Below are 14,448 nucleotides of genomic sequence, written 5' to 3'. Positions count from 1 at the left end.
TAATCTAATTGGTAGTTTTAATGAAATTAATTTGTTTATAAATGTGTGTATTGTTTGGTGGATATATCATTGCTTTCTGTTTGTAATATTTCTTAATATTTGTTCATTTTTTATGATACTATTCTTTATCTGGTAATTTGAGTAAATCCCAGTTGAATTATGTTGCCACATTATGTCTTCAAAAGGGCATAAAGTCAGTACACATGCTTCAGTAATATCTGGTTGTTTTACCCTTATGTTTCCAGTTGGCAATTTGAAATTATGGCTTCAACTGCACTTTAAATATGTGATAATAGCATGTGTTTCTAATAAGGGCCAGCATCATTTTGTTCAGATAGTGTGAATGGTTGTCACTCATATATGACAAATGCACCTTCATCTGCTTCTTTGATAGCCCCCTAAAAACCATACCCTCAAATCAGGCCGATGAAATTAGCTGCTGTGTAAATTGTGTGTCTGAGTGGTTCATTATCTAATCACCGTCAGAACCACAGTGATAAAGTAGATTGAAGCAGGGAAGAGGTCTGCCAGATGATTTCAGACCCCCCCTCCCTAAATCTGGTTTCCCTTGGAAACCCTAATAGTGCAGTTTAGAACTTCAGTCTTTCATGCCTGGAATTCAGTATCTTTTAATTTACCAAACTTGGAAATGCCAGTAGTTCTAGAACATAATTTTGTTTTTGTAAAGACCATAATTTTATTTATTTAAATCAATTTTTGAAATATCGAGGCTCTTGAACTATAGTTTTATTGCCAGTAGCCTCAGTATTACTAAATGGGGGAAAAATGCTATATCCTACTTGCCAAGAAACCAGAGTAATTTATTTATTATATTTATTTGTTAACCTTCTAGGAATCTTTCACTCTAATCATAATGAACACGCTGTATTATTTGTTTATTGAATTGCTTCCCTTTAATTCATTTTAGGTGCTTTTGAAGATGATGATATCACGCATGTTGAAGGAAGTGTAGATCCTATTCGAGATATAGAAATAATACATGAAGAGCTTCAGCTTAAAGATGAGGAAATGATTGGGCCCATTATAGATAAACTAGAAAAGGTGGCTGTGAGAGGAGGAGATAAAAAACTAAAACCTGAATATGTAAGTAAAAATTTACAGCTTCTTTAGATACTCAAGAGTTTATTTTTCTTGATTAAATTTTTTAAATAATGCATATGATATATCTAATATTGTTATGGAATTTTAGAAGCCAAGGGTTATTTCTGTTAAAAAAAATTGTTAAGGAACTTTATTTTTAAACAACCAAGGGCCATGGTGATAGGCTATTTAGGCGGTTCTAAGCAAGCAGTAGTTAGCAGTAATAGTGAGTGTTTACATGATTACTATATAGGCCTTCAAGTTTTAGTGTTAATAAAGTGTGGTTTATGATGAAAAACTTACTGGATTTGGTGAAATGACTCATACAGTTTTCATGGATTTGAAGAAGTGATTTATACAAAGACCTGGTTCTCCATAGGGGTGGGCTAAATGAATACACTCTTAAAGTAGACAGATCATTTTAATATTTTATGGAATGAAAACATGCCTCATTGTTCTTAATATTCAAATATGTTTTCTATCACATTATAATGAATGATTATTAGTAACATTGTAATAAATGTTCCAAAATGTATTTTGAAGCTTTTAGTTTACATATGATTGAATTGTCTTTAACATTTAAGAAACGGTGCCCTGGCCAGGCGTGGTGGCTCACGCCTATAATCCCAGCACTTTGGGAAGCTGAGGCGGGTGGATCACCTGAGATCAGAAGTTCGAGACCAGCCTAGCCAACATGGCGAAACCCTGTCCCTACTAAAAATACAAAAATTAGCTGGGTGTGGTGGTAGGTGCTTGTAATCCCAGCTACTTGGGAGGCTGAGGCAGGAGAATTGCTTGAACCCGGGAGGCGGAGGTTGCAGTGAGCCAAGATCGTGCCATTGCACTCCAGCCTGGTGATAGAGTGAGACTCTGTCTCAAATAAATAAATAAATAAAATATTTTTAAAAATAAAATGAAACTAGTAAGAGAAAGTAACCAACACACAGTATGTAAATGAGCAGGTTACCCCCATTGGCAAGAGTAAGGAAGCTGGGGTAATTATCAACCAATTTATATCAGTTACTGGCTATAGGCTACTCCTAGGAGTGTTAACTCCTTGGTGCCTGATGTCTTTGTGGTTTGAGCATAGAATTTAGTCAGACTAACAGATGCTTACCTTAAGCCATCACCATGTACTAGACCCGTGATGGCAAAGGGGATTTTGGGCAGGGTAATCCTGTAATTCCAGAACTTTGGGAGGCCAAGGCAGGTGGATCGCCTGAGATCAGGAGATTGAGACCGGCATGGCCAACATTGTGAAACCCCATCTTGACTAAAAATACAAAAATTAGCCAGGCATGGTGGTGCGCGCCTGTAATCTCACCTACTGAGGAGGCTGAGGCAGGAGAATCACTGGAACCTGGGAGGTGGAGGCTGCAGTGAGCCCAGATCATGCCACTGCACTCCAGGCTGGGCGACAGAGTGAGACTCGGTCTCAATTAAAAAAAAAAAGAAAGAAAAAGAAAAGAAAAGGGATACCTATATGATTATGATATCAAGTAGTTACTGTAGGGAAGTTTCTTTTAGAAATATATTTCTTAAGTTCTCTAGCAAATGGTCTAAAGGTACAAAAATGTGATGGATATAAAAGAGATAGCTACTTGAAATTTATGAGAAAGATAGGCAGGTCATTTTGTTTACCAGATATTTACCTATTATTCTTTAATGTTGTTGATTCTTCCTGTTCATTTAAATGTATCTTTATTTTCTGGGTAATCTTTCAGAAATTCAACATTCAAACCTCTTTTCCTATTAAGTTTCCAGTTTCTAGATTTGGATGCCATTTGTATTTTTATGTCAATAAGTGTGAAAGACTTAGGTTAAATATACTCTAGCATGAAACATGAGCTGACTTTTTAATGTTAAAGCAGAGTTTTTCCTGAGAGCAGGGTAGATATACTCTGACATAAGATATACCTTTTTTTTTTCTTTCTTTCTTTTTTTTTTTTTTTGAGACTGAGTCTCACTCTGTTGCCCAGGCTGGAGTTCAGTGGCGCTATCTCGGCTCACTGCAACCTCCGCCTCCCTGGTTGAAGTGATTCTTCTGCCTCAGCCTCCTGAGTAGCTGGGACTACAGGTGCATGCCACCACACCCGGCTAATTTTTGTATTTTTAGTAGAGACGGGGTTTCACTGTATTGGCCAGGCTGGTGTCAAACCCCTGACCTCGTGATCCACCCACCTCGGCCTCCCAAAGTGCTGGTATTACAGGCGTGAGCCACTGTGCCCGGCCAAGATACACCTTTTATAGTGAGTCTTGCTGTCTGAAGTAAAACCCAGGCACTAAATAAAGAAGGCAGGAGTGGGATAAGCATTTTCTCTTGGTATCAGCCAAGTGTGTTCGTTTCCTAGGGTTGCTGTAACAAGCACCATGAACAGGATGACTTTAAACAACAATGTCTTCTTTCCTGGTTCTGGAGGATGAGAAGTCTGAAGTCAGGGTGTTGGCAGGGCCGTGCTCTCTCTGAAGCCTCTCTGGGGGAGGAGTTCTAGCTTCTGGTAGCTCCAGGTGTCCCTTGCCTTGTGACAGCAGAACTCCAATCTCTGCCTTAGTCTTCACATGGCCACCTTTCCTGTGTGTCTCTGTCCAAATTTCCCTCTTCTTATAAGGACACAAGTAATATTGGCTTAAAGGCCCACCTTCCTCTAAGTATGGCTTCATCTTAATTAATTCCCAAATAAGTTCACTTTCTGAGTGTCAGGGATGGGATTCAATCTATAATACCAAGTCATCAAGATCAAGGTTAATTTTAAATCTATTTAAGTGTATGTACATCCCATTTGGAAAAATGAAATTTGAAAAATGAAGTTAGGAGGCCTTAAGGAACAATTTATTTTGTATCAATTATTTGGAAAGCATTATACTTAGAAAATATTCATAGAACTAATAATTAGCTAATTGAAGAACTAAAGACTACCAGAAATTATAATTAATGAGTCTTTTTTTCTGAAAACATCTGAGTAAAAAATTAATGTCCTCAGTAATATGTAGCTGTTAGCAGATTTCTTATTATATTCTTAAGGCAATTTTTAAAACTGGTATTAACATAACTTTTGAAATATTTAAGGTATTTGTTTTTAACGAATATTGAAAGATTCAGAGTAGCATACAGGCATACTTCATTTTATTGACCTTCACTTTATTCGGTTCCACAGATATTGTGGGTTTTGGGGGTTTTTGTTGTTGTTTTACAAATCGAAGGTTTGTGGCAACGCTGTGTTGAGAAACTCAATGCCATTTTTCCAACAACATGTGCTCCCTTTGTGTCTCTGTGTCACATTTTGGTAATTCTTACAAGATTTCAAACCATTTTGTTATTATTGTATCTGTTAAAGTGGTCTTTGACTGGTGATCTTTGATGTTCCTGTTATAACTGCTTTAGGGAGCCATGAACGATGCACATAGAAGACAGCAAGCTTAGTTGATAAATGTTGGGTGTGCTCTTATTGCTCCACCTACTGGCCATTTCCCATCTCTCTCCCTCTCCCGGGTTGTCTGTGTTCCCTGAGACACAACATTGAAATTGGGCCAAATATTAATAATACCCCTACAATGGCGTCTAAATGTTCAAGTGAAAGGAAGAGTCACATTTCTCATTTTAAATCAAAAGCTAGAAATTATTAAGCTTAGTGAGGAAGGCATGTTGACAGCTAAGATAGGCTGAAAGCCAGGTCTTTTGCACCACGTTAGCCAAGTTGTGAATGCAAAGGAAAAGTTCTTGAAGGAAATTAAAAGTGCTCCTCCAGAGAACACACGAATGAGAAGAAAGCAAAACAGCTTTATTGCTGATATGGAGAAAGGGATTTTTTGTTTTGTTTTGTTTTGACATGGTGTCTCACGGTGTTGCCCAGGCTGGTTCCAAACCCCTGGGCTTAAGTGATCCTCTTGCCTCAGCCTCCCAAGTAGCTGGGATTGTAGGTGTGTACCACCATGCCTGGCTAATATGGAGAAAGTTTTAGCGTTCTTGATAGAAGATCAAACTATCCACAATATTCCCTTAAGCGAAGGACTATTCCAGAGCAAGGTCCTAACTCTCTTTAATTCTAGAGTTAGAAAACTGAGAGAGGTGAGGAAGCTGCAGAAGAAAAGTTGGAAGCTTACAGAGGTTGTTTCATGTGGTTTAAGAAAAGAAGCCATAGCCCTAACATAAAACTGCAAGGTGAAGCAGCAAGTGCTAATGTAGAAGCTGCAGCAAGTTCTCCAGAAGGTCTAAGACCATTGATGAAGACAATGAAAACAACAGGTGTTCAATGTCGACAAAATAGCCTTGGAAGAAGAGGCCATCTAGGACTTTAATTGCTTGAGAAGAGAAGTCAATGCCTGGCTTCAAAGGATATGCTGACTCCCTTGTTAAGGGCTAATGCGGTTGGTGACTTTAAGTTGAAACCAATGCTCATTACCATTCTGAAGATCCTAGAGCCTTTGCGAGTTATACTAAATCTATTCTGCCTGTGCTATATAAGTGGAACAACAAAACCTGGATGACAGCACATCTGTTTAAAGCATGGTTCACTGAATATTTTAAGCCCACTGTTGAGACCTACTGCTCAGAAAAAACAATTCCTTTCATTGAGACCTACTGCTCATTGACAAAGTACCTGATCATTCAAGAGCTCTGATGGAGATGTGCTAGGAGGTTAATGTTGTTTTCGTGACTGCTAAGACAACATCCATTCTGCAGCCCATAAATCAAGGAATAATTTTGATGTTCCTATCTTACTATTTAAGAAATACATTTCATAAGACTGTAGCTATCATAGGTAGTGATTTATCTGATGGATCTGGGCAAAATAAATTGAAAACCTTTTGGAAAGGATTCACCATTCTAGACGAATATTCATGGCCGGGCGTGGTGGCTCACGCCTATAATCCCAGCACTTTGGGAGGCCAAGGAGGGTAGATCACGAGGTCAGGAGTTCAAGACCAGCCTGGCCAACATGGTGAAACCCTGTCTCTACTAAAAATACAAAAAAAAAAAAAAAAAAATGAGCCAGGCGTGGTAGCATGTGCCTGTAATCCTAGCTACTCAAGAGGCTGAGGCAGGAGAAGTGCTTGAACCTGGGAGGCTGAGGTTGCAGTGAACCAAGATCACACCACTGCACTACAGCCTGGGTTACAGACCAAGACTCGTCTCAGGAAAAAAAAAAAAAAAAAAAGAATATTCATGATTCATGAGAGGTCAAAACATCAACATTAATAGGGGTTTGGGATGAGTTGATTCCAAACCCACATGGATGACTTTGAGAGAGGCTCAAGACTTCAGTGGAGGAAGTAACTGCAGATGTGGTGGAAACAGCAAGAGAACTAGATGTAGATGTGGAACCTGAAGACATGATGGAACTGCTGTAATCTCATGATAAAACTTGAATGGATGAGAAGTTGCCTGTTATGGGTGAGCAAAGAAAGTAGTTTCTTGAGATGGAATCTACTGCTGGTGAAGATGCTGTGAATATTGTTGAAATGACAACAAAGGATTTAGAATATCACATACACTTGGTAAGGCAGTGGCGGAGTTTGAGAGGATTGGCTTCAGTTTTGAGAGAAGTTGAAATGTGGGTAAAATGCTATGAAATAGCACTGCATGTCACAGGGAAATTTTTTTGTGAAAGGAAGAGTTGATTGACATGGTAAACTTCGTTGTTTTCATATTTTAAGAAATTGTCACAGCCACCCAACCTTCAGCAACCACTACCCTGATTAGTCAGCAGCCATCAACATTAAGGCAAGACCCTCCACCAGCAAAAAGATTACAACTCACTGAAAGCAGAGATGATCATTAGCATTTTTTAGTAAAAATATTTTTAAATTAAGGTTTGTAGATTGTTTTTGTAGACATGCTATTGCACACTTAATAGACTACAATATAGTTTAAGCATAACTCATGCTTACTAGGAAACAAAAATTTGTGTGACTTGCTTTATAGCGATACTCACTTTATTGCACTCACTTTTACTTGCTTTATAGCGATACTCACTTTATTGGAACTAAACCTACAGTATCTCTGAGGTATGGTTGTACTGTAAAAATATATTCTTCCTCCTTTTATCTTCACATTTACCTCTTTCTTCTCTTTAGACTGTTGTGTGTCCTTTCAGGTCTATTCATATATGACTTAAAGAGATCATTTCTAAAAGAACATGATACTAATTTTTGGTAAGGCTGAACTCTCAGTCCTCATAATCTCTAGTTAGTGGAACCAAATTGTTTAACAGAAAAGCTGTATCTGTGACTCCTTCCTCTTTTGTACCATCTGCACCTCATCCTGTTGATTTTATCTCTTGAATATTCCCCATACCTCTTTCTTCCTCCTGCTTTTATTACTACTTCTTTGGTTTGAGCCTCACTTATGCTTAATTTATTTTTGCAGTTTAACTAATCTTTTTGTCTGTAGCTTGCTCTTGTTTTCCACAAATACAAAATGAAGAACTAATCATGTTATTCCCTTGATTAAATTACCTATTTCCTATGGGATAGTGCCAACATAAAGGCCATGGCTCACAAAGTTCTTTGTGATTTGGGTTTGCCTGGCTTACCATTACTTTTTTCTCAGTTCTCCTGACAGTGAACGTAGGACTTTAAACGTACTGATTTTACATGAGGTCATTTACCAGAACTTTACCTGTTTGGTGCTCTTCCATTCCCATTTCTTTTTTTTTTTTTTTTTTTTTTTTGAGGCAGAGTCTTGCTCTGTCGCCCAGGCTGGAGTGCAGTGGCACAATCTTGGCTCACTGCTAACTCCGCCTCCCGGGTTCACGCCAGTCTCCTGCCTCAGCCTCCTGAGTAGCTGGGACTACAGGCGCCCGCCACCACGCCCGGCTAATTTTTGTATTTTTAGTAGAGTAGGGGTTTCACCATGTTAGCCAGGATGGTCTCCATGTCCTGACCTTGTGATCTGCCAGCCTCAGCCTCCCAAAGTGCTGGGATTACAGGCATGAGCCACCACGCCCGGCCCCATTCCCATGTCTTAGGCATTCTTCAAGACATAGCCTAAAGCAAAAGTTCCTTGTTCCTTAAAAACAACTTTTTTATTGTGGTAAACTATACATAACATAAAATATACCATTAACCATTTTAAGTGTACAGTTCACTAGCATTAAGTACATTTATAATATTGTACAACCATTACCCCTATATATTTTCAGAACTTTTTCATCATTTCATACTGGAACTTTGTGGCTTTATTATTCTTACAGCTTTTCTGTAAGTTTAAAATGTTTTCAAAATAAAAAGTAAAAACAAAACAATAATGATAACATGTTTTAATGTATAGAGTTCAGTTAAAATACATGACAATAATACAGAAAGGGCAAGAGAGGGTAGTGGAGTAAAAATGTTATAATACTGCAATAAAAGACAAAGATTATATTTCAAAATAACTAGAAGAATGTTCTTACTACAAAGTAATGATAAATGTAGGAGGTGATGAATATGCTTAATACCCAGATTTATAATTACACAAAGTGTACGTGTATCAAAACATCACACTGTGTCCCATAAACATATACAGTTATTATGTGTCAGTTAAAAATAAAACTTCAAAGAAATTTACTTTCTCTGGGGAAAGAAAAAAAATGAGTTTGACAGTTTCTCTAAAAGTTAATTATAGACTTACCATATGAACTAGCAATTCTATTTCTCGGTATATACCCAACACAGTTACTCAAACAATATATGTGCATGTATGCTCATAGTGGCAATATTCATAATAGCCAAAAAGGAATGAAGTACTGGTACTACAATGTGCATGAGCCTCAAAAACATTATGCCATGTGAAAGAAGCCAGGCACAAAAGGTCAGTCACATTGTGAATGATTCCATATATATGAAGTGTTCAGAATAGGCAAATCCATAGAGACAGAACTGCATATTGGTGGTTGTCAGAGACTAGGGGGAGGAATAATGGGTAGAAACTGCTTAATGAATACATTGCTTTATTTTGGAGTGATGGAAATGTTTTGGATCTAGATAGAGGTGGTTTGCATAACATTGTGAGTGTATGAAATGCTTTAGTACTAGATTATGTTCAGATGGCTAATTTTATGTAAATTTTTTAAAAATTAAAAAAGACAAAGAATGTCAGATTGGATTTTAAAAGTCCACCTCTCTGCTGCTTACAAGAAACACATCTTAAATACAGATGCTCCTGGACTTACATTGGGGTTACATCATAAGTTGAAAGTATTGTATGTCAGCCTGGTGCAGTGGCTCACGCCTGTAATCCCAGTACTTTGGGAGGCTGAGGGGGTGGATTGCTTGAGGCCAAGAAAACAACATGGCATAACCCTGTCTCTACTAAAAATACAAAAATCAGTTGGGCATTCTGGCACATGCCTGTAATCCCAGCTACTTGGAAGGCCGAAGCACGAGAATGGCTTGAACCCGAGAGGTGGAGGTTGCAGTGAGTCGAGGTTGCGCCACTGCACTCCAGCCTGGGTGAGAGAGTGAGTCTGTGTCTCAAAAAGAAAAGAAAATATTGTATGTCAAAACAAAAAGCACTAATACCCCAGTAAACCCATCATAAAACCCAGAAGTCATAAGCTAAGCCATCATAGGTCCAAATTCTCCTTGACTTACAATGCGGTTATGTCCCAGTAAAGTAAAAAATCTTAAATCGAACGAACCATTGTAAGTTGAAGATGCAGAAAAGTTGAAAGCAAAGAATGGAGAAATATACACTGTGCAAGCCCTAACAACAACAAAAAAGTTAGTGTAGTATACGTTATCAAAGTAGACTTTAAAGGAGTTAAAAGGGGCATTTCATAATGCCAAATGTTCAGTATACTAGGAGGCACAATAACTTAAGTTTGTATATGCATAATAATATAACCTCAAAACACATAGTGCAAAAAGTGGCAGAATTGAAAGACAAAATAAAAACTGTAGTACTAAAAGAAAATCTTAATACTCTTAGTAATTGATGAAATAAGCAGACAGAATTTTAGTAAAGAATATAGAAGAGTTAAACAAGTCAAGGAATTTGACCTAATTGACATATATAGGATACCGCACCCAACAACAGTAGAATGTACATTCTTTTCAAGTACAAATGGAACATTTACCAAAATTGACCATTTCATTGGCCATAAAACAATTAAACAAATTTCAAATTATTGAAGTCATAAAGAATATATTACCTGAACACTATGGAATTAAACTTAGCAGTCAGTAATGGGAAGATTACTAGAAATTGTCTAAATGTCTGGAAGTTAAGCAGTATAATTCTAAAAGATGTCATGTTTCAAAGAAGAAATCACTATGGAAAGAAAATAGTTTATGATAATAAACATGCAATATACCAAATTTGTTGTTTTCTAATGTATAAACTCAAGTTCTATACATTTAGTCATAAATGTATATGTCTCAAAATAAGGAAAGGTGAAATCAGTGATCTGAAAGTATTCTTATGAAGGAGTTAGAAAAAGAACAATAAAAGGAACCCAGAGAAATTAGATAAAGGGAAACAATTAAGATGAAAGTAAATATGATAAAGGGAAACAATTAAGATGAAAGTAAATATTAATGAAATAGGAAAGAAGCATGTAATAAAAAGGATCAAAAAGGCCAAAAGTTCATCATTTGAAAACACTAGTAAAATATAAATTCTTAGCAAGACTAGTGAATGGGGAAAAAGAAAAGTGAAACTAGCATCATGAACGAAAATGTGTTACTGTAGATTCTGTAGACATCAATAGGCTACTAAGAGGATATTATAAGCAATTTATGGCAATGAATTTGAAAAATATATGAGATGGGCAAATTTAAAAGACTGCTTAAGAAAATGAGTGTAAAAAGAAATAAAAAATGTAAATAGTCTTATATCTATTGAAGAAATTGAACTCATAATTTTAAACCTTACTATAAAGAAAAGTCCTGACCCAGATGACTTTACTATACATGTGAAGTCTCAATCACACTCTTCCATACAGTAGAAAAAGAGGAAAAACTTGTATGAGGTCAGAATAGTCCTGATACCAAAATCTTACAATGTAAGAGAGAAAAATTATAGGTGAATCTCTTTCGTGAACATAAAAGACCATTCCTCAGAGAAAGAAGATATTTGCAGCATCTAACAAAGAATTCCTACAAATAAATAAGAAAAAGACAGCCTGATAGAAAAATATGCAGAGACTTCAACAAGTACTTCACAAAAGAAGAAATTCCTCATTAATCACCACAGAAATGCAAATTCAGACTATGGTGAGATACCATACACTTGCCATAAATTAATAAGACTGACAATACCAAGTGTTGGGAAGAATGTGAAGCAAATGAAATTGTCATACATTGCTGATGGGAGTATAAATTAGTACATCTGCTTTTGAAAATTTATTAGCAATATGTATGAAGTTTGGATAAATGCCTGACCTACAACCAAGCAATTCCAGTCTTAGGTATATACTCAAGAGAAATACATGCACAAATTTACCAAAATATATGTACGAGAATGTTTATAGCAACTTTATTCCTAATAGCCTTAAAGTGTAAACAGCCTAGATGTCCATTAACAGTAGAATGTATAAATTGTGCAATATTCCTACAGTGAAATATTATACCACAGAGAAAAACACAATACTGCTACATGGAATGACATGGATGAATTCACAAATAATACTGAGCAGAAGAAGCCAGATGCAAAGTAATATATATTGTGTGATTATTTCTATAAGTTTCAATAACAGGCTAATTTGTGATGCAAAGAAGCCAGAAGTAGTGATTATCTCTGAAGAGGAGTGGAACATTGTAACTGTACTACTAATAATCTTTTATATGTTGATCAGGGCGGTAATTACAGACGCGTTCATTCTCTGGTAGTTCATTTGGGCACTTAGATATGTTATACTGAGTGTATTTATTTTCCTACTTTGATTTTGGTTTCATTAAAAATATTTGTACTTTTATCAACTCTCTAGATATATCTCATCCATTTTTTTCTAACCTCACTGTTCTCTTTTTGTGACCTCGAGTGCATTGTTGGCTGTCTTTGTTAAAGCTTCCTAACCAGCATAAGTCAGTTCATCTGCTCCTATTGTGTAGATGCTCTTATCTTTTTGCATTCTACTAAGTATGACAAATAATTCATTGAGGTTTTTTTGTTTCTCAGTCATTTTTAAAGATGTGTTTTTTCTATGACTCTACTTTCCATAAATTATCAGTATTCCTTTTATTAAAATCAGATTTGTTGGCTTCCCCACAACCTCCAGACCCTTCCTCAAACATGGTAAAATGCATTCAAACTTATTTTCAGGAATCATAGGGACAGTTGCCTTCTTCTCTTTACCAATGGCCAGATCCTTTGCTGAGATCTATGCCTCAGAAGTAAATTGGTGTCCATTTTGGTTGCCACTTTATTGCAGACAGGGGCCAGGAACATTATATTCTGGGGGTGGTCTTACTATCTACTTCAGTGAATCATATAACTGAAAACCTACAATTGGCAGCATGTATTCTACCAAGGTTATTGCTAGAATTAGCCTATTGTGTTAATTCTTGGGGGGTTCCCCTCACCCCCATACACGCATAGTCATGTAGAGCATTACTGCTAGTTCCGTTCATTATTGCCCAATCCTTTTCTGGGAGTTTCAGTCATTCAGGTATATAGAAAGATGTTGTCCAGGGATCAGTACTCCTGCCTCCATAAATAGCAGCATTTATCTAGTACAGCAACAAATGCTTAATACTGTGATTCAGAGAGATCCCAAACATCATTAATAGAATACACAGTGGAGGTCTATTTTATAAGAGAAAGCTTAGTTTGATTTTTTTCCTTCAATTTCGGTGTTTAAAGGGAATAGTTGGAGGATGCTGTATTAGTGGACTTCTAGCGACTGTTTTGAACCGGAAGCCTTGCCCTAATTCTTGTAGTCTGAGTGCATTGTTGGCTGTCTTTGTTAAAGCTACCTAACCAGCATAAGTCAGTTCATCTGGATATCAGCATTAGAATTGTGGTGACAGGTTTTCCTGAAGGTAAGTATAACTTGGAAGTTATAATTATTGCAGAATAAGAGTGAGTCACCCTGATAAACCACCAAGTCTATTCATTTAGCCATCAAATTTTAGGATTACAGATGGTGGACAGAGAATAGATGAAGTTTCCCCTCTCCCCTTACCCTGTGAATATACCTTTATTTTTTTCCTATTATAACAGTGATATTTGTTGGTTAAAATTTTTTAAAATATTGTAGTTTTAAAAAGAAGGCAGGAAGGGAAAAGCTGTCTGGCATCTAACCTTCTAGAGATTTCTATTGCTAATTATTTAGTGTGTTATCTAACCAGTTTCATTATTTGAGTATGTCTATTTATATATATTATATATAGTTTCAAAACCATAAATGGAATCACATTATGCATTCTGCCATAAATATTATTTATTTATTTATTTATTGAGATGGAGTCTCGCTGTGTTGCCCAGGCTGGAGTGCAGTGGCACCATCTTGGCTTACTGCAAGCTCCGCCTCCCGGGTTCACACCATTCTCCTGCCTCAGCCTCCCGAGTAGCTGGGACTACAGGCACCTGCCACCACACCTGGCTAATTTTTTGTATTTTTAGTAGAGACGGGGTTTCACCATGTTAGCCAGGATGGTATCGATCTCCTGACCTCGTGATCCGCCTGCCTCGGCCTCCCAAAGTGCTGGAATTACAGGCGTGAGCCACTGCGCCCAGCTCCATAAATATTATTATTTATTGAGTATTTACTGTGTGCCTAGAACTTGCCAGTTGTTTTACATGTATTTTCTTGTTTTATTTTCACAATCACCATATTTTATTGGAGTTATACAGTTTCACAGAAACAAGCTGAGAGAGGTTAGGTAACTTCCCCAAAATTACTCAGCCAGAAAGTGTTAGAACCAGGACTTGAACTCAGATCTTGAGAAATATGGCCAAAATCCATATTCTTAACCATATTCCATTGTTCTAAACCTGCTGTTCTCACTTAGCAGTATATTTTGGACATTTTCCCATACAAATCTACATATAGATATATCTCATCTTAATGACTACAAAGTGTTCTGTTGTATCAGTGCCCCATAACTTAATTAGCAAATCTCCAATTAATGGCTTTTTAGATTTTCTTTGTTTTTTTTATTTTTTTGTATTTTTTTTTTTTTTGAGACAAGTTTTGCTCTTGTCCCCCAGGCTGGAATGCAGTGGTGCAATCTCGGCTCACTGCAACCTCCACCTCCTGGGTTCAAGTGATTCTACTGCCTCAGCCTCCTGAGTAGATGGGATTACAGATGCCTGTCACCACATCTAGCTAATTTATTTATTTATTTATTTTAGTAGAGATGGGGTTTCGCTATGTTGGCCAAGCTGGTCTCAAACTCCTGACCTCAGGTGATCCACCTGCC

General features: G+C 36.9%; 1 protein-coding gene across 2 annotated transcripts in view; it reads left to right on the top strand.

Moving 5' to 3' along the window:
* OLA1 (Obg like ATPase 1) overlaps window positions 1-14,448 on the top strand; it is a 173,521-nt gene that overhangs the window by 105,624 nt on the left and 53,449 nt on the right. For both annotated transcript variants that reach the window (XM_004032814.4, XM_004032813.4), the window contains one exon: window positions 929-1,104. In XM_004032814.4, the coding sequence (XP_004032862.4) occupies window positions 929-1,104 (176 nt within the window). The remainder of the gene's footprint in view (window positions 1-928; window positions 1,105-14,448) is intronic.

Source organism: Gorilla gorilla, chromosome 11 (genome assembly GCF_029281585.2).
Source record: "Gorilla gorilla gorilla isolate KB3781 chromosome 11, NHGRI_mGorGor1-v2.1_pri, whole genome shotgun sequence".
Classification (NCBI taxonomy): Eukaryota; Metazoa; Chordata; class Mammalia; order Primates; family Hominidae; genus Gorilla; species Gorilla gorilla.
Note: the sequence above shows the minus strand (reverse complement) of the source record. Positions and strands in the feature narration are given on the sequence as shown.